Here is a 22,527-nt window from a genome sequence, read left to right on the forward strand (position 1 = left end):
TTCTCTCATACCGGGCTGTGCGCCTCAGGAGGGCAGGGTCTGTCTTGCATGAAGCTGACTCCTCAGTGCCCAGCACGTCCGCTCTAAGATAATTATTGCTCTTCCTTGCCTGTTCTTCACGACTGCCTAGGGCTCAGGCAATCGCTCAAGGTAACCCCAAGTCCATTCCACCCTCTTGATGGGATAAAATAAACCCAAGCCTTTGAGCAGACTCATCTAAATGACAAGCCCAGAACAAATGGAACCAAAAACCCATCTGTGACTTCTTTGACCTGCAAAGATGAAATGAATCCCATTATTCCAGGGCCAGTGGCCCCAGGGAACAGGTATGAGTGGCTCTGAATTGAACCACCGGTTATACGCCCCAGGAAAAACTGGCTGACACAGGTGGACACACAAACAGAATCAAAACATTTTAGTAGGGAAAAAAATAAAACAACTGTCTTAAATCTCTCTCTTTCCCTCTCTCTCCCTCTCTCTCTCACCTCCTATTGCCCTATTTTTTTGAGGGCAGAGGTAAGCTTCCTTGAATCAATATTTGGCTTTTGGGGCCCCGGGTTTCCCTGCTCCAGGAGAAGGCTCAGCTCCCCCAGGGAAGTAACAGAGACCTACTTCAACCTCTTTCCACAAGGGTCATGACCGTGGGCCCTCAGACTCCAAATATTACTACCTCCACCCTCCATATTGACTTAATTCCACTAATATATGTGTAGTCCCTCCCCCTTTCTCTCTAACACACACATACACACACACACACACACACACACACACACACACACGGCCAAGGGCTATATCAAACTGCCTACTTATCAGTATTATTGATTCAACACCAGAGTTCCCTGTTACCCAGAGAATGGGGGGAATAAGAGAAGCTTCCTAAAATCCCAACGTGAAGAACATCTAACAACAGAAACTACCTGTGTCTACACTACTGCTTCATTTGCCACCTCCAGCAAGCAGCCGAAAATCAGGGGGAGGCAGGAGGCCACCACCACGGAGAGAGAGGCCGGGATGGATGCGAAAAGAAGTAGTGGGCTCAGAGCACAGGCTCTGGAGTCAGGCAGCCTCGTCGTGCATCTTGGCATTGCCACGTGTAAACTATGTGGTCTTGGGCAAGTTACTAAACATTTCTGGAGTTTCCATTTCTTCATCTGTAAATTGGGAAAATAACAACTACCTCTCCCAGTTACATCGCCAAAGGGAAGGAATGCCTACGGCATGTGCAGCACCAGGCCGGGCATCTAGCAAGTGTTTAGAAATGACTGAAACCCCTACGAGGATCACTGTCATCTTCATTATTTTATGATGCCAAGTTGGAGGCAGCAATTTACAAGACAACCCTCCCTGGGTCAGAGGTTTATGTTTGAATGATTTGTCAAAGTTCGTTGCTGCCCTTAGTTGAATCACTTTGTTCTGTGATCTCCAATGACTCAATCAGTCGAAAAAAGGCCATTTCTCTCCACAAACACTTGAAAGCCGATGGCTTTTCCATCCCATGGCTGGAGGGTTTTAGCTAGGCTTTGGCAGCCTGATGTAAACAACATGTCCAAAGAATTTTAATTGCCATTTCATTAACAGGGTCCCATTAACGTCCCTCCCAACTGGCTCTGCTGATGGCCCTGTGCATGGCCGTCCAATTACCAAACAACAAAGTCCCCATAAACCTGCCCTGGCCTCTGAGGTTAAAGATTAAGCTGTCCCTGGAAACAATAATGAGGTATAAGAAACAAGCTGTGCAAAACACCAGGGTCCCTTTCCCAGCTACTAGCTACGCAGGAGGACTCTGACAGCATCAGCTGGGGCCAAGGGTCTAAGCAGTCAGCTTCTAAATACGGGACACACACTCCCCTACCCCAGAATGACATTATCACAGCAAAAACCTGGAGGCACAACCTTGAGCGGGGAAATCTGCCCCAGAGGAAGCAGGAGGGACTGCCACAGCAGGAAGAGACAGGGCCATTCTAAACAGGAAACCAAAGAGGCAGCTGGGTGGCCAGAGGTGGTGCTCCAGCCCGTCACAGCAGATATGTCTGCCTCTCGGGGCCTTCACCAGGGGGGCTGAAGACTTCTCAGAAGGCAGGAGCTGACCTTAAAAATGGTTCCATGTTTTAGAGAGCAATTTGCAATATCTATCAAAAATTGTTTAAAGGCATATACTCTGTGAGCTACCTGATGGTACTAAGATGTTACCCTACAGGTACAATCACTATTACAAACATACCAGCAAGTGTACTCCAGAATATTAGGTAGAAAACTTCTCACTCAAGCATTTTATAGAAAAGAAAAAGACGAGTAACATTATGCCCATAAATCAGGACTGAGGTTAAATTAATTATAGTTCACCCACGATCAAAAGAATAGGATATACATACCCAAACACAAGGGTCTGTAAAGAACTCCAAGATTTTGTATTAAGTCAAACAAAAGTACAATGAGTACAGAATGTTTCTATTGGGGTAAGTTAAAAAGCAGGATACATACATTTTTTTCTGTAGGGCCCCTGCGCGCTTCAGAGAGGGTTTGGGAAAAGACTGAATTCGCATTTTATACCTTTGTGTACTGTTTGAATTTTTTGTTTTGTTTTGCTTTTTTTGGAATTTTTTTTTAATACATTCTGTAAAGTTTTAAAACAATGGCATAGGAATGTATCTGCTAACATAGAAGGATGTTCAGAATATACTGCAAAAAAAAAGTTTTTTTAAGCTGGAAAACATACACAGGCAACAAAAATGATCGGGAAAGCTATACATGAAGGTGCTGCCCACGGTTCTCTCTGGGTAGAACTGTGGTACCTTTTCTGCTCTTCCTGCCTGTCTGCTTTTTCTGTAATAATCACATGTGATTTGGGATTAACAGCGATAACAACAGCAAGAATTATACCAGCAAGAGAAAGTTTGTCTTGGAGAAGGAAAAAGAACAGAATTCAGAGGCAAAGCTGGGGCCACCGACAAGTGAAGCAGAAGCCAGCTGGCCAGAGACTAGGGAGGGTGGGGAAGCAGGACATACCTGCCTGTGCATCTGGATGCAGCGAAACCAAAAGCAGAAGCTCTGGAAATGGTCCTCTCCCCCGAAGCACATGCTTTGGTGGTAGTGACCCATGGAGTCCCCTCCCTGCCAGGACCCAGCTCTGAGACACTTACTGTGGAGGACACATTAGCAAGAAGGCTCCAGAAGACGGCCTTGGTGGCACCTACTTCTGCAGGAGAATCTCCTCCCTGTCCTGCCCCACCCCAAACCGTCCTGAAAACAGGGCAAGATGTACTACCCCCATCACAGAGAAAACAGGCCTTGGGTCACTCGGCTCCAAAGTGATCTGATCCCTAGCTCTGATCTGGAGAGTCTCCTTGTAATTGGTTGGTTTAAAACACCTCCTACCGCGAGGCATGGGGCCAGAGAAGCCAGTGACCACAAAGGCCGTCACTGTCCCTTTCATGTGGCCCCAGTGGATACCCAGCCCTCCACACCTACAGTGGGATGAGGCAGCAGCTAGGTCTCAAGAGGCAGCAATGGCAGAGAGCACCAGATTCCATCTCAAGTCAGGGAGAGAAGAACAAAGAAACAAAGCAGGCTCACATCAGTGGGTGGATGCAAGGGAGTAAGCAGACAGCCATCTTGTACTTCCTTCTCCACTGCAGAATCTTACCTCACACTACTTCTTCTAATGTCTTCTCATCATGGGCTTATCAACCTCTGTATTACCATGACTTCTCTGCTGCAGACTGCAAAGAAAGCTCCAACAGGAGGGGGTCACAGTCTCCACAGAAGGCCTGTGCGACAGGGAGGAGGCGCTCAGCCTGAAGTCGCACTGGCCAAGCCAGGGAAAGTGGGAGGGCCCCACACAGGCAGTGAGGAGCAGCCTCCCACCAGGAAAGAGAAGGCATCCACGTCTCGCTTCCCCACTCTCAGATGACTAAACACCCTGTGTCTAGCAGAGACAGCTGCTCGCCTGTCTACAACGTCTGGTTGTTGGCATCTGGTGACTGTGGCACAGGCTTCCAGGCTCACACTTCCAATGGAAAATGCCAACTCCAGCCACCAACACTCCTCAATTTCCAATTCACAGAGCCACCTTATGTCCAAACACGGCCTGGAAGCCACAGAATGTCACAGTTATAAACACTGGCTCTGGAGTCAACACTGTCTGGGTTTAAATCCTGCTTCTGTCTCTACCAGCTGTGTGACCTCAACAAATTACTTCACCTCTCTGTGCATTAGTTTCCTTAGGTGTTATATGCACTAAGTGAGATGACACACATAAAATGCTTAGCATAGGGTATGACCCAAAGGGAGAGCTCCATAAACACCAGTTAAAACTAATTCATCAGGGTATCTGCACACACACATGTGCACACACACCTACAATGATGACAGAAGCCCGTCACCATGACAACATCAGGACCAGGGAGCACCAAGATGACAATGTATTCCCAAAGGCATCCTCCTTACTCTCCCACAGGTGAGTCTCGCCATCAGAAAATGAAAGGGGCAGAGGGAGAAAACACAGGTTTTAAACGTGGGGGAAAGCCAGGCCAGAACCTGGGAGCCTTTGTTAAAGGTGGGGGTTCAGTGTACTCCCCAAGCCTCAACCATCTACAAAAGGAAGGCATATGTGCTGCGTGCACACACACGCTATGAAGAAGGAGGGCTGGGGCGGGAGAGGGGAAGAGAGGCCGAGAATCCCTGGCATCACAGCGCTCCTCCTTTGCTACTGCCCCAGCAGGTGTTCACGGGCTGGCCTGGGCCTTGGCCAAGCTCTGGGCTCCTGCTGAAGCAAAGCCTGAGCACATCCCTCAGGAAAGTGGCCTCTTCAAAGGCTGGCCTAGGGGGAGAAAGGGCTCCCTGAGGGGAAACCAGAAAGGGAGTAGGGAATATACAGGGAAAGGAGGACACGGGACGGACAGCAGAGAAACAGGAGAATCAAGGTTCTGAGCCGGGCAGAGTCAGAATTCAGAACTAGGGCGTCTGGGGGATGTCCTTCTCAAAAATCAGCAGCAGCAGCAGCAGCATCTTAACAACTGGCCCCACTGGTGTCCTCAGAAACAGACTTTGGGGGGAAATGAGAGTCGGTGCAGGCTCCTGGGGTCTGGGACTTGATCAGGGACAAGAAGATGCCAAGGAATGGAGCAAACACTGGCTGCCTTGTGGACCGAGGGGCTAACGCAGCTGGGGAGCTGGCAGGTAGGCAGTCAGCAGGCCCTCAGCTAATTTGCAGGCGTGGGCTGCAGACAGGAGATGCAGACAGAACACAGACGGTGTTGGGGCAGGGAGAAGAATGAGATGCTTTACTGCAAGGGGAGGAGGTGTCTGTGATGGAATCGATTAAAATGACTAGACTCATTTCCTAGGTCACTCATGATTTTTGTCCTCTAGTTGAAATAAATATCAGGGAAAATTTCTTTCCTGCACTGAACTTTCATGTTCATCTCTTCTCCCTCCCAAAACCCTATTAAAACAGCAGGATCCTAAAATAACAGGATGACAAGCTCTAGCAGGGAGAATGTCTCCAAGAAAAATAAAATGGAATCAACAGATTATCGGATGTATAGAGGACTGTTCAGTTGTATCTGTCTTACAAGAATTAATGGTAGTGACACTACGCAAAAGAAAAAGGCAATTACTGACTGCTTTTCTCATTAAAAAAAAGTTGTCAGATTAGAAAACTATAACACATAACAGCTCAGTTGTAGAAATGATATTAGGAGAACAAAGAGAGGGGAACAGTGTACGTATATAAGGGGAAAGTCTATGAAATCTCAATCATTATTCTTCTGTGGAAAGTCAACTGATAATATCCAAAACCAGTAAAACAGTGGTGTAAACATATTATTTAGATAAATGGACATAAATAGTAAATGAAACGGCTTTTAGCTGAATCAGAGCCCGCATTTTAATTCTGTTAGAATTGAAAGTGAGTGGCTCTAGAGAGCAAGACTTGTGGAAAGGCAGAGCAGGTGACTGTTTGTCATGATAAGCCTTGCAGTAGCATTTAACTTTAAAAATCCTGTTTAAAGAACACTTTGATCAAAATAGAAATTTTCTTAAACAGCAACAAAAAAGATTTATTTCAAACCTAGCTCAAATTACTCTTCCCCCACGAATTCTTCTCAGATCTCCTTCTTCTCTCACGAAAATTATGGTGCGTGCCACCCATCTGGCAATTAATCACATTACACTTGGCAATGAACTGACTTCTTCTGTTGTCAATGATCTTTTCACCTGTGTCTTGTCTCCCTGACTAAGTTGTAAGTGCTTCACAGTGGAGTGCCCTTCTCACCATCTTTGAGCAGTCCCCAGCAGACCAGGTTATGAAGTCACCAGCCTGGAGGAGGTGTGGCAGCCCGGCTCCCATTACCTGCGTAAGCATTGGCCTGCTGCAGAAGGTCGGTGCAGGTGTGCACATCTGCGAACGCGCGGATGCCCAGGCAATTGGTAGGATGCAACTGAGACTGCAGGAAATCACAGCAGTTCTGCCGAACATCCATGAGCTGCAGCAAGCTGGCTGCTGGGAGCAGCACCTGGAGGAGAAGGTGACACTGAGACACCGGACCCCTCCAGCAGGGTCGCATCTCCCTGCAGCGCTGTTCTAACCATACCACTCCCCTGCCTGCGGTCCTTACGTGGCTCCCCACTGCCTGTCCATATCAGCCCAAACGTCCTGGCCTGACCCTGAGGGCCACCCCAAGCTTATTTCCCACTCCTCTCCACTTCATGGACCCTAAGAACCAGCAGATTCTCTGTATGTGTGTACGAATTCCCTGGGGATCTTATGAAAATGTAGATTCTGATTGACTAGGTCTAGGGTGGGATGTGAAAGCCTGCATTTCTAAGCAGCACCCAGGTTAAGTTGCAGCTGCTGGTTCATGAACTGCACTTGGATGAACAAGACCCTTACGGACTTAATGCTTGTGCCCCACCCCAATATATATGTTGAAGCCCTAACCCCCAATGTGACTATATTTGGAGATAGGGCCTGTGAGGAAGCGATAATGGTTAAGTGAAGTCATAAGAGTGAGGCCCTAATCTAAAAGGGTTGGTGCCCTTATAAGAAGAGAAAGAGATGCCAGTGTTTTCTCTCTCTCTCTCTCTCTCTCTCTCTCTCTCTCTCTCTCTCTCTCTCTCTCAAATGTGAGGACACAGAAAGAAAATGACCTTCTGCAAACCAGGAAAAGAATCTCACCAGAAATTGAATCAGCTGGAACCCTGGACTTCTAACTTTCAAAACTGCGAGGCAAATTTCTGTTGTTTAAGCCACCCAATCTGTGGTCTTTTGTTATGGCAGCCCAAGCAGACTAAGATAGATTGATTCTTCTACTTGGCTACACATTGAAATCACCCAGAGACTTTTTAAAATACTGATGCCTGGGTCTCACCCCCAAAGATTTTAACTTAACAGGAATGGGGGGTGTGGCCTAACAGGGAGAGGTTTCTAAAGCTCCCCAGATGCTTCCAATGTTTGGCCATGTTTGAGAGTCACTGCCCTACAGCCTTTAGCATACTGTCTTCACACAGAAAGGTACTTACTGAGTCGTTCACTAGCTGACTCACCTCTTAATTACTGAGTGTCTGTGTGTCAGGCAGTGGTCTAGACTCTAAGATTCAGTGATAAGCACAATAAACCAGACCCCTGCTCTAAATGTAGCTTATAATCTACTGGAACAAATCCTCAGGACTCAGACAAACATACTTGATTCTCCCAGCCAACAGATAAACAATAAAGACCATCTTCATGTACACTCTCAGAGAAAGGAGAGCTGACTTTCCTTTCAAAAGGTCATAGGACATGAGTATTTATACTATTTCCTGGATTTATACTAGTTCCTGCTCAGGTGTGTTTGCATGTGTTTTTCCTAAAAGCCAGAGAAGACTGGCTTGAGCAGGCCAGATGGGTTCTCAGACTGCCAAACCCTGTCAAGTTTCTCTCGGCCTTTCCCACCGCTGGAGAGGCCTGTCCTCTGGGTCACAAATCCAGGCGACCTCAGCTCTGCTTCCCCTCACCCCCATCCCATGGAGGGGGTAAATAATGTAAGAGTGACCTTCCAAAGAGAAATTCAGAAAAAGAAATTTAAATAACAGAGCACAACAGTTTGACTTGAGGCCACGTAGCTCAGGGCCCCCAGCATCCACAGTACCCCAAAATAACCGCCAGGTCCTGGGCCTTTGTTCTCAGCTGCTCTCAGAGAGCGGCCAGCCAGACTCCAGTTGTTCCCATCCTCAAAGGCATGCATTTCTGTTATTGGCTCAGGGCACTACAAAAGTCTCTTTTTTTCAGTGGTTTGTATGTTTGTTTGTTTGTTTGTTTGTTTATGGTGATTTAAATATGGACCCTGACCATCTCCCAAAACAGTTCCGAGCCTCAGCTCTGACCCTGCTCACCTCCAGGTGCTCAGGCTAAAATCTGCCCTACTGCTCATTCTTGGGCCTTGTCCCTCCACTAGGGTAACCAGCTGACCAGGTTTGCCCACACTTGGACAGTGGGTCACCCTTTCTCATCCCTGCCCACATCAGAAACCACCAAGAGCTTCCACTATCGGTGGGCCTGCTCCTGAGCTAAATAAATGCTTGCTCTCAACGAGGAAAGCTCTTCCAAGCCACAAGCTTATGAGACTTCTCCCTCACAATGGCTGAGTTCTTGAAAACATGCTCCTCTTCCTTCCTCCACCCTCTCTCTTCCACTCTCCAATGTCCCCAGCAGGACAGCAGTAAATTAACATTGTGTCCTGGATATTTTCCGAACCTTGATTCATTCCAGAGAAGGAAAAAGATAAAATCACCCGCTCCTGAGTTTTAAACCGTAAGTGAACAAAGCCAGCCTCCCAATCTGACCACCTGAGCTCCATCCTCACTAGGCAGCCACCATCCCCACTAAGCGGCCATAAACTGGGAAACTCAATTAACCTATGAGCTTGCTTGGCCTAGCCAAACAGATTCCAGGAGCAGATTAGTCTCTGCCTGCTAGTTAAGTGGAGAACCATTAACCACTGCTGCTGAATACACACCAGGAATGGAAAGCTGTGTTCCAAACTCCCGAATGAACTCCATGACACCCTCCTACCAACACCAGCTACAAGACCTACAGTTAGGGCCATAGGTTGACCAACCACCCTGGTTTGCTGAGACTGAAAGTCCTGTGTCCCAAGAGACCCCTCAGTACTGGGCAACCTGGGACGGTCGCTCACCTAGGGAGAAGGAACTTCTAACCAGTTACCCTAAGCAGCCCTGGTGGCGAGGAGGAATTAAACGACCAGCACACACACTCCCTCCTCAGGAGTGCGGCAAGCCCCGAAAGGGTCAGGGGTGATTAGAGGCAGGAATGGGACAGCAGCCCTCTAGCCCCAGGAGGAGGACTTCTGAGAGTCCAATTCACCACCCCCAGATTGTGTTCCCAGCCAAGCCAGGATGAGATCATACCAGGGACATATATCCCCACCCCACCCTCGTCCTCTTCTTCACCACAAGGACAGCGGCACAGTTTGGTGCTTAAACTCTCACGCTCATGACAACCAGCCAAAGAAATGAAATAATAAATATTTCCTGAACATACGTCTTAGGTTATCACTCTCAGTGTTTAAAACCTCCCTGTATAGAGCTACCCGCAATGCTTTCAACTTCCCTACTGATCACAAAACCCACTTAGTAGGCAAAAAATTATAAGGCTTTCCATCTCCCCATGTAGCCCCAGCTTGTGTGGGTCTACTCCCGCCCAGAAGCAGTCCCAGGCTGAGTTCCTAAAATGAACGGGGCTGGTGGTTTCTCTAACTGCTCCTTCCCTCTCTGATCTTACTCTGCAATTAGCTATGAGTCAATGGCCCTTTTCTTCCCACTACTTGCTTAGTACAGAAAGGCATGAAGGAAACGTAAAGGAAGTCAGAATGCTGAGGGGGAAGGTTTGGAGGCTGAGAGATACATCACTGCTCAAACTCTGAGTGTCAGGGATAAACCAGGGCCCGGTCCAGTGGGAATCTGGGGGCTGCACATGATGGGAACACACACAAACCCCCAGAGACTGTGAAAGAAAACAGCGCAGATGCCCATGAGGGGCTGTCTTCACTTCCCTCTCCCACATCAACAAGAGCTTTCAGAGGATTTCCTCTTTCCTTATCTTGCCTGCAACTCGACTCCCTCAAGTGGCAGCAGTAACAAGATTGTGAACAAAAGGCCAAGCTCGGGTCCTCAGCTTTGAAGCAAGACTGTCCTGGCGGAACCACTAGGGCAGCACTGCTCGGCCCCTGGACGGAGGCGGCTGAACCTGGAGAAGTAGCTGGCTGGAACCACTGCAGGGACGGACAAGGGCCCTAAGTGAAAAAGCTTTTTGCTTGCCTCTCAACCACCTCAGCATTAAGTCTGGGAAAACAGGCCCTGGAATGACCCTCAGCAAAGTTTACAGGTTCCTCTCTAGCTTGCTAGTGGCCTCCTGTCCATTTTTCATGTGCAGGCCCCGTTTTGTTTTTTCTCTCCCTCGGAAAACATGAAAACACAGCAGAGGATATCCCGTCACAGAGTTTATTTCCTTTAACAAAAACAAAAGGAAATGCCCTGCCTCACAAAGCACCTACTCCTGGAATTTCAGCAAGGCAGGGCCATCCAGGTCCAAAGGGAGGGCACCGGCCAGAGAGCCAGGTGACAGGGCTGCCTGAGGCGTCTGCCCAGCCACACCGCTGGTCTGTCCCTGCCAGCACCAGGCATGAGGCCTGGCATAGAAACAGTGCTAAATTAAAAATCTGTTGAGAAAAAGAAGAAAAGGGGAGGGAGGGAGGGAGGGAAGGAAGGAGGGAGGAAGCGAGGGAGAAGAAAGTGGGGTAGAGGTGAAAGAGGGGGAGAAAGGGAGGGAGGGGTATCAACAGGAGAGCTAGCAGAATAGCAATGTGATTAAAAGTGTCACTTGAATTTTGCTTTCTCCACTGGCAGTCATGGGACTAAAGGCAAATTCCTTAACTTCTCTGTGCTTCTGTCCCAACAGTGAAATGAAGGGAATAATGGCACTGCCTTGAGGGCTTGCTGTGAGGATCAAATGAGATAATACACTGAGAGCAGCTGACATGGAGCTGGGCGCATGGGAGTGCTGTTAAATCAGTTATTATTAATGATTCTGAGCTCAAGTCGATTCTAATCATTCAACAAGAAACGCGTTCCCCACGTAAATAGAACACAGTGATTTAGAGAGCTGGATTCAAATCCCAACTCTATCACTTACTACCCATGTGACCGCGGGTACTACCCACCTAACCCCTTCGAGTATCAGTTTCTTCAACTGTCAAAGAAGGATTGCAGTCGAACATTCCATTGGTGATTATGAGAAACAAATGAAATAATGTATGTCAAGTGATCAACACGTGCTTGGCTTACAGTGAGTTCTAACAAGCATCAGCTATGACGCCTGTTACCTCCACCAGAGAAGGGCAACTCAGTCTCTCCAAGGAATGTGTGGCTGGGATGACATTAGGAGCGTAGCTCTCCCAGCTACTTAACAAAGCCATAAATCTCCGACCTTTGTTTCTAGTCTAAGGCTTGCAGAGGAGCCCGGCCTCCATGCTCACCTCCTCGGTGCACCAAACCCTCAACAGATACTGTCTTCATCGGCAGTTTGGGAGCGATTACCTCCGCAGATATGTAACAGTAGGAAAAAGCAGCCACATTTTGATCCAGCTTTCTCGTCTCAGTCTTTTTTGTTTTGTTTTCCCTCAAGGTCACCCCTGACCAAACCACAGTTTAAAGTGAGAAGGAAAAAGGAAAACAGTGTATCTCCCTGATTCCAACCAGCGCGCCGGTCCCTCAAGGTTCCACATTGCGCCTTCCCGTGGAGCCCCTGCACAACGCTGCCCCCTCTCCACCCTGGACACAGCAATGTGCCCAGCAGGGGTGCAGGCACCGTGAGGACACAGGCCGGGAGGAAGAGGAGGCAGGCCTGACCTCCCAGTCTTCCTTGAAATCTGGCCCAAACAACACTTCCTCAGTGAGGCCTGCCCTGGCCATCCTTGTCAAGGTGGTAAGGACCATTCCCTGCTTCCTGGGTATCTGCACCCTGGCCCCTGCCACACTAGAGGGCACCCATGCTTAGCCATCTGTCTCCAGCTTCAGACCCTGTTGTCCTTGGTGAAAGGGTTTCTGTGCCCAAGTCCTCTCTGTGCTCATACTGTCTGCTGGCACAGGGTAGCGCTCTTCTACGTGCTTTACCTAAAGTCATTCATTTAATCCTCACACCAACCCGATGTGGTCACATACTAATATTATGCACATATTACAGATGAAAACACTAAGGCACAGAGAGGTTAATTGACTTGCTTAGGATCACACAGCTAGAAAATGGCACAGCCAGGATTTACAGGCAGGCAGTCTGACTCATGACCAGCCAATAAAATAGGTACTATTTTGACTCCTGTTTTACAGATGAGAAAACTGATCCTTAAGGCAGGATGTCAGTGTGGACCTCAGAGAAGCTCTAGTAGGAGGGGGAGAAAACAAGTCAGAAGGTAGCTGAGCAAGTGTCTTCTCTGGCCATAGGGCACTGAGTTACATGCCCTCACTTTACAGACAGGAAACTGACACCCTACAGTGGGAAAGGACTAGAATAAGATACCATACTCTGAGAATTAGTGGCAAAGCTGAGGCTCAGACCCAAGTCTCCATTCAAACTCAGTTGCTGCCTCATCTCTACTTCTGCATGTGCTCTGAACCTGTGGCCCCATGCTGCCACCCCTACAAAGTAGTTTTTTAAAAACCAATGGTCAAGTCACTTTCTCCAGTCCTCTAATTAGCCCATCTGCTGTTACCTGCTTTAAGATAACTGGTGTTACACAGACCACCACTAGATTAGACCAAAGTTGCAAAGATAAATATCTAGCCAGGTGAAAAGGATCCAGAGTGGAACACCTTTTAATTCTCAAGTTTGTAAACCCTTTGTACTTTAAAAAAAAAAATTATTAAATAAATATATGATGAAAAGGGAGGAAAAGAGCTGGTTTCAGTCATACAATTCTACGACCTCCTCCCTACACACACTGTTTTGGGGGTTTGTTTTTTGTTTTGTTTTGTTTTGTTTTAGTAGCTTAAAACAACACAAATTTATTGTCTTATAGTTCTAGAAGTCAGAAGTCCCAAATGGGCCTCACCAGGCTAAAATGAAGGTGTCAGCAGGGCTGAGTTCCTTCTAAAAGCTCTGAGGGAGGATGTTTCTTTGTCCTTCAAGCTTCTAGAGGCCACCTACATTCCTTGACTCATGCCCCACCTCCCCATCTTCAAAGCCAGAAACATGGACTTGAGTTCTTATCCGGTCACGTCTCCCTGGTTCTTCCTATTCTGCCTCCCACTTCCACTTGAAGAGCCGTTGCAATCACATCAGGCCCACCTGAGCAACCCCAAGTAATCGCCCCACTGCATGTTCAGCTGATCAGCAACATTAATTCTATCTGCAACGTTAATTCCTCTTCGACATTTAACCTAACATATTCACTGATTCCAGGGGTTGGGACATCTTTGGGGGCCATTATTCCACCTACCATGCTATATGATTATTTAATGACTGATACGCCCTAATGTGAGATTTTTTTTTAATTATTTACCCTATGCACGTTCTTAGGTTGACATCTAGCATTTCTTGTTAAGAGTTACAAAGAATGTAATTTCTTGCATTTTGTAAATCTCAATATTTATATCAAGTGCCTAAACGAATTTATTTAAACGTGATTGTGATTTGATATAACCACCATTCATTTAAAAAAAAATTTTCAATACATGCCCTACACTCATTGTATACTACTGTGGGGACAGAGCCCCAGAGAGCAGTTTCCAGGCTCTCGGCCTCACATAGAAAGGTGCTGGCTCAGCTAGTAAATGGCCATCAATGGTGATTGGATGGCCATCAGCTGTGGCTAGTTGGCCGTCAGCTGTAACCAGTGAGCCACTGGCCACGAATATAACTGCCATGGCTATGCTAGGAGCAAATGGGGGCTAGCAAGATGGTGGCTGGCAAGCGCAGATTGCAGTTAGGACGGCAGGTTGCGGATCGTGTGGTTCCTGCTTCCTGTGTCTCCAACCCAGCCGCCATTGAGAACATAGTGGCATGACTCCTGTATCTATGGCTCCGTGGGTGTTCCTTTTTGGCCTCACCATGTCCTGCGTTCTTATGTGGGGAGCGGTAGCTGCGACCCCGCCTGACACCCTGCGTGATAACTACATTATTTGCATTTACTGTTACTGCCCCAAAATCATTCAGCTGTTTAAATTATGCTGCTAGACCTAGGATGTAACCATTGCATTGCCCACTCCATTCCAAATGGGAAAGACCAGAAACAAAATGGAATAGCTGTGCATTTTACTGTGTATAAAATATACCTCATTTTACATTTTATGTAAAGGATGGAGGGAGGGTCAGACCAGATCACTACACAACCCAAGGGTCTGTCCAGGGGCCAGGAACAAAGGCGGGTTCTATTGTGGGCCAGGCCCTGCAGGCCCAGTGCAGTACACCTCAGACCCCGGGCTGCCTGCACCCTGACCCCTCACCCACTTACCAGTACCCTTCACACCAAGCCAACTCCCAGTCACTTCCAGGCTTCAGCTTAAATCTCACCTCCTGGAAGAGGCCTTCCAGGTCCCTTCCTCCATCTAAATTGAATCCCCTTGACACACTCTCTCATTGTATATCATGTTCCTTTCCTTCAAAGGACTTATCACAATTTGTGCATAGACCCACTTGTGTGCTTATTTGAGGAGTACCTGTGTTCAGCCTGAGACCACAAACCCCCTGAAAACAGGCAATGGAATCGCCACTGCTCACTGTTACAATCACACTGCCCAACAAAGTGGCTGGCACATAACAGGCACTCAAACATTAGGGCTGAATTGAATGAGTCCATGATTATCAATTCGGCCTCCCAAATGCCTCGCTCCTGGAAAAGGGGGTGATGGTCTGGACAAGGGTAGTCAGTACTTTGGTCACTAGGGAGGTATCTGCTTCACAATAAACAAGAAAGGTGGGAATGTGCTTTAAAAAAAAAAAAAAAACCTTCTCATCACATGAACTTTCCAGCACTCGAAATAAACAAACAGCGAGGTCCTTAAGGACAAGAACAAGTGTGCCCGTGTCTGTGTGCAGCCTGGTGATTTGTGGGGTTCTCGCCGACTGCGGCGTGCTGCCAGTGCCGCGTGTCCCCACAGGAGACGCATGCCTTTGCGTGAAGCAGCATCTTCGACTGCTCTTCTTTTCAAGGCTCCAGATGGCTGAAGACGAGGGCAGGACAGTGGCAGGAGAAAAAAAGCACCGACAACACTGTTCACACCCCCACGGCCCTGCTGAGACTCGGGCCTGGTGCTTGGCACCTCCACGTTCTCAGAGGCATTCAGTGGACTAATGTTGAAATGGGAACACATTTTTAATAGCTTCACAATCCCATGCTCCAAACCTCTGAGATAAGAGGATGAATGGGGAGAAGTAGGGTCACTGAGGCTTTTAGTTTTTCCTCTACCAAGATTTTGAACCAACATGAGTTGAAGACTTTCTGTTCTGTGTCCCAAGCTCCTTCCAAGGTATTACGGCCACGTGGTGAAGAGCATGGGTGCTGCGGTCACACAGGCGTGAGTCTGAGGGTCGTTTACCCACCTACTGACCATGTGACCCAGAGCAAGTTGCGAGGGTTAAATGAAATGATGCTATAAAGCAGTGGGCCCTGAGTGTGCGATACACTGAGCTTTTAGCTGGGGCTGAGTTTACCTGGACGTTCTCTTCGGTCACCTCAATTTCAGCCGTATAGATGTAATCAATCAGCTTACTCAGCGTCCGTCCATCCACGTCCTTGATTTCAATCTTCTTGGCTTTACTCTCAGACATGTCACCTACGGTTCAAAACAAAAACAAAATGGACATGAACCTGGCATCTAGCATATGCTTAACTTTCGCGTGGTCTCCGCCTTGTCTTGGCAACATAAAAGGACTGACTATGTTCCAGGAGGCCGCAGAAAGGATTCACTCAGGCGTGGAGAAGGATAAACGAGCTGGCATCCAGGTGACATCCACTTTGGGAGTGTGATCCTCCACAAACCTGGTTTTAAGCGTGCCCCACTCTATCTGTTGTCCATTCCCATTGTGAAGGCAAATCTGAGTGCAATAACTCATTCAACCAACATTTACTGTAAACTTTTACACAGAGGGCCAGAAAATATGAACAAGATATGCACCTGTCCTCAAGGAGTACACAGTCTAGTAGGGCAGACACATAAAAACATTTATAAATAGAGGTGATAAGAGCTGGTGGGGATATACACAAAGTACTATGAAAACAATAATAGAAAGTACCACTTATTGCTAAGTATGGCCAACCTCTCTCTTAAGCACTTTAAAGCATTACCTTTTTCAATCTTCACAACCACCGGTGGTTTATTAATTACTATTCCCCCATTTTACAGATGAAGAAACTGAGGCACAAGGGGGTAGGTAATTCATTTTGCCCACAGTCACACATCTAGGAAGGAGCCAAACGGGGACTGATACAAAGGATTCTGACTCTAGAGCCCACACTTGTAATCAATACACTATATTAATTCCCAAGAATGCAGAAAATAAAGCAACAAACTCTGCCTAGGGATCCAAGGGAGGCATCCTAGTAGGAGGTCACAGTGGAACTGGGTATTAGAGGATAAAGGAGTGTTCCACAGGCAGCAAAGATGCGCAAAGAGGAGCTGGATGCAGAAACCGTAAGTATAAAGAGAGGAAACTGCCAAAAGGATAAAAATGGGGACCAGTGAGAGGCTGGTATGACTGGTACACAGGGTGAGTGAGGAAGGAAGCTGAAGAGATAGGTAGGGGACAGGACTTACTGAACCCTGTAAGTGATGCAAATGACTTTGGACTTTATGCTAAGAGTAGCACCACTGAAAGGTTTTAAATGGGAATGACATCAACAGATGGGTATTTCTGAAGGAAATTTTAGGCGTGTGGTAGAAGCTGAATCAGAGGCCGGGAGGACAGTTGGGAGGCCCTGATAATAACCCAAGAAAGAGGACGCAGGCCTGTGAACTAGGGCGGCAGCACCACATGTGCAGTCCGAAGGCCCCGTACTTCAGCCTGCCCTCTCTGTACAGTGCAGAGGTTTATCTAGAGCCAGGCTCCTCCAACAGGGGCTGCTGATTTCAGAAGGAAAAGACAGGCAACACATGTGTCTTTGTAGACTGAAAGAAAGGCCAACCTGACTGCAAGAAACAGGGATTCAGAAGCCCGTATGTGAGTGTGAAAACAGCCTGGGAGATTGTTTTCTCTCTGTGGAATTTGTGCACTGGAGCCAAGAAAGTAAGTTCAGTACAGCATGTGGGCTGCAGACGCCCACCTCCAAGCCTCGTGGACTGCATATGAGTCCTCCACCAATCCACAGTCCCCGTCCTGACACAGCTCTAGATATGAATGACTCTGGAAAACCATTCCAAACCCTGCCCGCCCCTTCACTGCCAGATTAGGTAGACCAGAGATCCTCCACTCTGTTCTCTCTTCTCTCTGAGAGCCAACAGAAGCCAGACAAAAGGCCTGAGCACCAAGAGCCTTGAGGCAGGACCCAGAGGCAAAGACAAAACAAGAAAAGATGGGGGGTTTCTCCTCTACCCATAAGATAGGTTCTCACAGTCTCTCTCTTGCATATACTCCAAAACACACAAACAAAAACACACACACAAGGAAATCAGAAGTTAAACTCATTTCTCTAAACAGCTATTAAGTTCATTAATAAGAGTCCAGTTGGTAATTATATTGCAAAAGATAATAAAAGACAGCCAATTCTTAATTTAAGAACTTGTGCCTTAGGAAAAAAGACTGAAAAGAAGAACAACCTGACTGCAAGAACCAAGAGATTCAGAAGCCCTTAGAGAGTATGAAAACAGAGCCTGGCCTGATTGTCTCTCTGGAATGTGTGCTTGGGAGTCAAAGTTAGGGTTTTGTAACTTTGAGGTAAACAAGTGGAAATTCCTGAAATTGTATGAAAATATTTTTATATATGGGCAAACGCTTGAATTTTCGGGGGGGATGACAAATCATTTTTATCAGTCTCAAATGTCCAGAAAACATTAAGACAGTTTTCTAGATGATGAAACTTCGGGGGAGACATTTCTTTCCTGCTTCTTTACATGACTGTGAAATTACTAATTTTACCGACTTGTAAAATCCAATCTTATTATCTCTCACAGAGCAGCAGAAATGATGTACCGAACTAAGACCTCAGCCTGAATAGCCCCTGAAAGTGGTAGTGATAATAGGTGCTACTACGTACCAGGCCCTCTGCTAATTCATTTAATCCCTGTAACAACCCCAGGAGGTAGATGATATTACTTCCATTTTACAAATTGTAGAATTGGCGTTTCAGAAGGTATTTGCACATAGCTGGTCAGAGGCAGGGCTGGGATTTGAACCTTGACCTAACTCTAAACTTCATGTCATTTCTCATGCCTCCCTCTATAATTTAAACCTGACCCTAATTAATGAACTTGACAAAAATATTCCTAAACAAGGCCTTGGTCCAAATTCTGAGAACAACTAGGCACTTAATGCCTTATAATCAAGAACCAAGAGCGATGGGATCTCGTCAAGCTGATTTTTCAAGCTATCCTCAACACCTAACCAAGTGTGTGGCCCATAAGGAGCACTTAAAAATACTTGTTGGAGCAGGAAAGAGAAAAGAGAGGCTTTCCCGTGACATCTCATAATTCCATGGACTCCAGTAATTCCTGCAAGATAGAAACCATCGAAGTCTTGGTCATTCCTGCTCCTTCACTCACCTCTACTTTGACAAAATGTTTCTAGAAAACAGAACATGAGCCCTGCTCCTCTGCTGGTTTGGCCCAACAGCCCAGCACAGCCGCCTCAGACTCTGAACTTCCAGAAAATGTCTGTTGGGTACACATCTTTTCAGCCGCTTCCATCTTCTGCTGTCACCTGTTAGCATGCGTGCCCTGGTCCTCCACAGAGGACATCACCCAGGTATTTGCTCATTCATTCAAAGATGATGGTGGCCTGGACTAAGGGACTGTGTCTTGAACTTCTTTAATTCCTCAGGCTCTGTCTTTGGACTTCGCACCGAGAAGTCTCCAAGAACCATGGCGAGTCCGGGAGAGCAAGAAATCCCACCCTGTAGCAGGTACATGTGTGCAACTCATAATCCTCGATCCTAGCAAGCATTCCACGGGCACAGCTGAGCTCTTTAAGGTGGAAGACAGTCAAAGGGGAACAAGGCGGAGGAGGTGAGACTTGAGGAGCAAAAGGAGAAAACCTCTCACTGTCGCAGGATATCCAGGAGGTCTAGAAAAATCACTGGCTCACCTCCCAGGTCATTGGTATAACCCCACTCTATTATTCAGCAAAAGAAGCCTCAAGAATGAGGAAAGAATGGTAAGTGGCAGGCAGGTCTCCGGGGAAGCAGCGCTAAGCCGCCAAGCACCCTGACAAAGTTGTATGTCAAAGGGAAGCAAGAGTGTACTGAGGAGTCCTTAACTTACAGGATCCTTCCCCATTCCTAACCTGAATAGTTACTGCTGCAATTTAGTTTCCTGTTCTGAGCAGAAAGGAAACAGAAGATCCTTATCTGTTGCACGTGATCTTTCATGAGTGTTAAGATAGTTATTAAACCATCCTCCTCTGTCTAAATCCTAGTATCTGAGATGCCAACTCATCGGACGAGAGCTGAGGCCTATGCCACACATTAACCTGCCATTTCCCTGAATCTTGGACAACCCTCCTGTAGGTGAGTGCAGGCCATTTAACTACAAAAGGCTGACGTCTGTCTCCTGTGAAATGAGGACATTCCTGCCCTGCCTTTATCCCAAGGTTGTATGAGAATCAGAGCTAATGAGAGTGCCAGCAGGCCTCAGCAGGGCGCAGGGACGGCTGTCACGCCATCACCCACCCGCCCTGGAATCGCATCCTTCCTCCACCTGGATGGGTCTTCCTGCTCAGCTGGGGCACACGGAGCCTGGACAGACACACAGTCGTTTCCCATCGAGCCCAGGGCCACCCCTCCATCCACAGGAGCTTCGTAAACTATCATGTGCTCAACTCATCGTAAGAGTGAACTTTATGACCTATTCTGTCTTGGGTGCCTTACTCCCAGTACCTAGATTTGCTCCCTGATTATGGTTACTATTCTAGTCTCACAGGTAAGAAAACAGGATCACAGAGGTTACGTGAATTCCCCACAAACGTATTAGGTGCTGAAGTCAGGAACCTGGGTCCTTATGGCTCCAAAGCTCTTTCTAAGACACCACGCCATCTCCCAATGCAAGGCGGCATTACCACCCTGCGTTTAATCCTTAGCAAAGAAATCTCTGCATCAACAATTCCCACCTCCTCTGTGAACGTTCATAAACCATTCCTTATTGATAGTTTTCCAGTGATCTGAATTTCAAGGCTGAGCTACCCCAAACAAGTCTACCCCAACCATCTTGTTCCAAACAGCTGCACCTTAACAGGGGCTGAAGGTGTGTGAATAGCTGTCCCTCTTCCCAGGCGCCACACAGGACTCTGTTGAACTATATCTAAATCAGTTCTTGAAAACACTCACCATTTCTGCATCAAGAGGAACATGTTTTTAGATATGCCTACTGCACCCCTCGTCCTCCAATCTGGGTCTCCTAAGCCAGAAAAGATGCCTGACTTTGATGTGGTGTGCTAGGGACAGGAAAAGGAAACCCCATGTCACTGTAAGCTTCAGCCCAGAGGTAACTGACACTAAAAGACAGTCACAGGGAAGATGAGGCCATTCCCCCTTACTCTCAAACAGCCTCTGATGCTTCCAACCCTGTTTTCTGAACTATTCTACCCGAACCCTGACTCCACAGGGGCAAAACCCTCAGAAGCCAGCCCTTATCGACTACTACTACTCCACAACCTCCTTAAGGCCCTCTTCATCCCAAGAAACGATTCAATTCCTGCGCTCCCTCCCCACCCCCACCCACATCCCCACTACCTTGGATTAAGTCTTGCTGAGCTGCATGTTATGCAAAGATCTTCAAAAGCATCAATACATCATGCAAACACTCAGAAGCAGACACGGACCAGGGCCTGGCAGTTGGCATGAAGAAGGGTGGAGACAAAGGTCCCGTGAAATGTGTGCATGCCTGGGAGGCGAGCAAGAGAGTCGGGCCCTCGTCGTTCTGCTTAGCAGATGGCTTGAGTCCACTCAGATTCCAAGCCCCTCGCCTCTTACCCCAGCACGTCCTGACTCTCCTATTTCTACTCACCGCATGTTCAAAGACACCAGTTTAACATTAGCCTACATCTAATAAAAATTGGACAATAACTCTTCTTTGAAAAGCAAAACCAATCTACAATCAGCCTCTGCGTACAGTACACAGAACCAGAAGGGTGGGCCAGCTCACTCCAGGGGCTTCTTTTGGGACGGAAGCCCAATGCCTTGCAGCCATGATGACGGGCATAGACCCTGAGGCTACGTATTCTTTAGAGCTCAGTTCCTGTACTACCATAAGATGGGGCTATTTTTAAAGTATTTAGAAGACATGTAGGGACCTATATGGAGTATAAATACTACAGTACATAGAACCCATAGTACAGGGCATGATAAAAAGAGGAAACAACTGAGTAGGCTATTCTGGGGAAATGAGCCACCCCTGGGATGGAGGTGCTAGATGGGAGGGTGGGGGGATCTTAAGTCCTCCACACTCACAGGACACAGCACTGCTGGGCCTCGAGCTCACTACGCTCCCGGAACACAGAACCGCAGGCTGCCCGCCCGGCCCAGACCTTCTCACGGGCCGGCTGCCTGTGGGCACTCAGGCCTTGGTGTGACATTTATTCCAAATCATTGTGAGCAGGACATGGTCGAGGAATGGAGCTGGTATTTGGAACCAGCAGAGGACATTTGGGCAATATAAACTCAGAGGGAAAAAATAAATAAAAACATTTTAAGCCTGAGTCAAAGATCGTAATCACATCCCTCAAGTCAGAAGAAAGTCACGTGTATTTTGTTTTCTTTTGGGCCTTAAACATGGTGATGGAAACAGACTTCACCTGAGTCAGCTGGGCCTTTCCATTACTAATTTTATGCATTTTAAAGCTGAACCTGATACTTAGAACAAAATTTTGCAATGTACCTGTTTACCAAGGTGTAAGCAAAGGCCAGGGGCCTGAAAAATACACCAATCTCATGTACTGCTGATGAAAGCATAAGCTGCTACAACTGTTCTAAGCTGTGGAGTGGTAGCACGTGTCTCACACACCTTCAGAATACCCTTTAACCAAATATTTCTTAGTCTAAGGATCTAGTCTAAGGAAATAATCAGGAATGTAAATAAAGATTAAGATACAAAGATACCCATTACAGTATAATTTATAATAGCAAAATATTAGAAAGAACTATAATTTTCAACCAATAAAGAAATGGATCTTCAATTAGGATATGTGTGATGGACTCTTATGAAGCCATTAAAATTATGACGTAGATGTGATTTCATTGACATGAGAAGATATTCACAATACCCTGTTAAGTTCAATTAAGCAAATTTTCATTGAGCACCCACTATATGGAAAGCAGTGAGGACATA

The 22,527-nt window shown here is 47.1% G+C and overlaps 1 protein-coding gene across 21 annotated transcripts in view; it reads right to left on the reverse strand.

Annotated features, from left to right (window-relative positions):
• KLHL3 (kelch like family member 3) overlaps window positions 1-22,527 on the reverse strand; it is a 260,598-nt gene that overhangs the window by 58,978 nt on the left and 179,093 nt on the right. For all 21 annotated transcript variants that reach the window (XM_074313559.1, XM_074313563.1, XM_074313558.1 and 18 more), the window contains 2 exons: window positions 15,707-15,828; window positions 6,353-6,515 (listed from right to left, as the gene is read on the reverse strand). In XM_074313559.1, the coding sequence (XP_074169660.1) occupies window positions 6,353-6,515; window positions 15,707-15,828 (285 nt within the window). The remainder of the gene's footprint in view (window positions 1-6,352; window positions 6,516-15,706; window positions 15,829-22,527) is intronic.

This window comes from Rhinolophus sinicus, linkage group LG10, assembly GCF_036562045.2.
Source record: "Rhinolophus sinicus isolate RSC01 linkage group LG10, ASM3656204v1, whole genome shotgun sequence".
Lineage (NCBI taxonomy): Eukaryota > Metazoa > Chordata > Mammalia > Chiroptera > Rhinolophidae > Rhinolophus > Rhinolophus sinicus.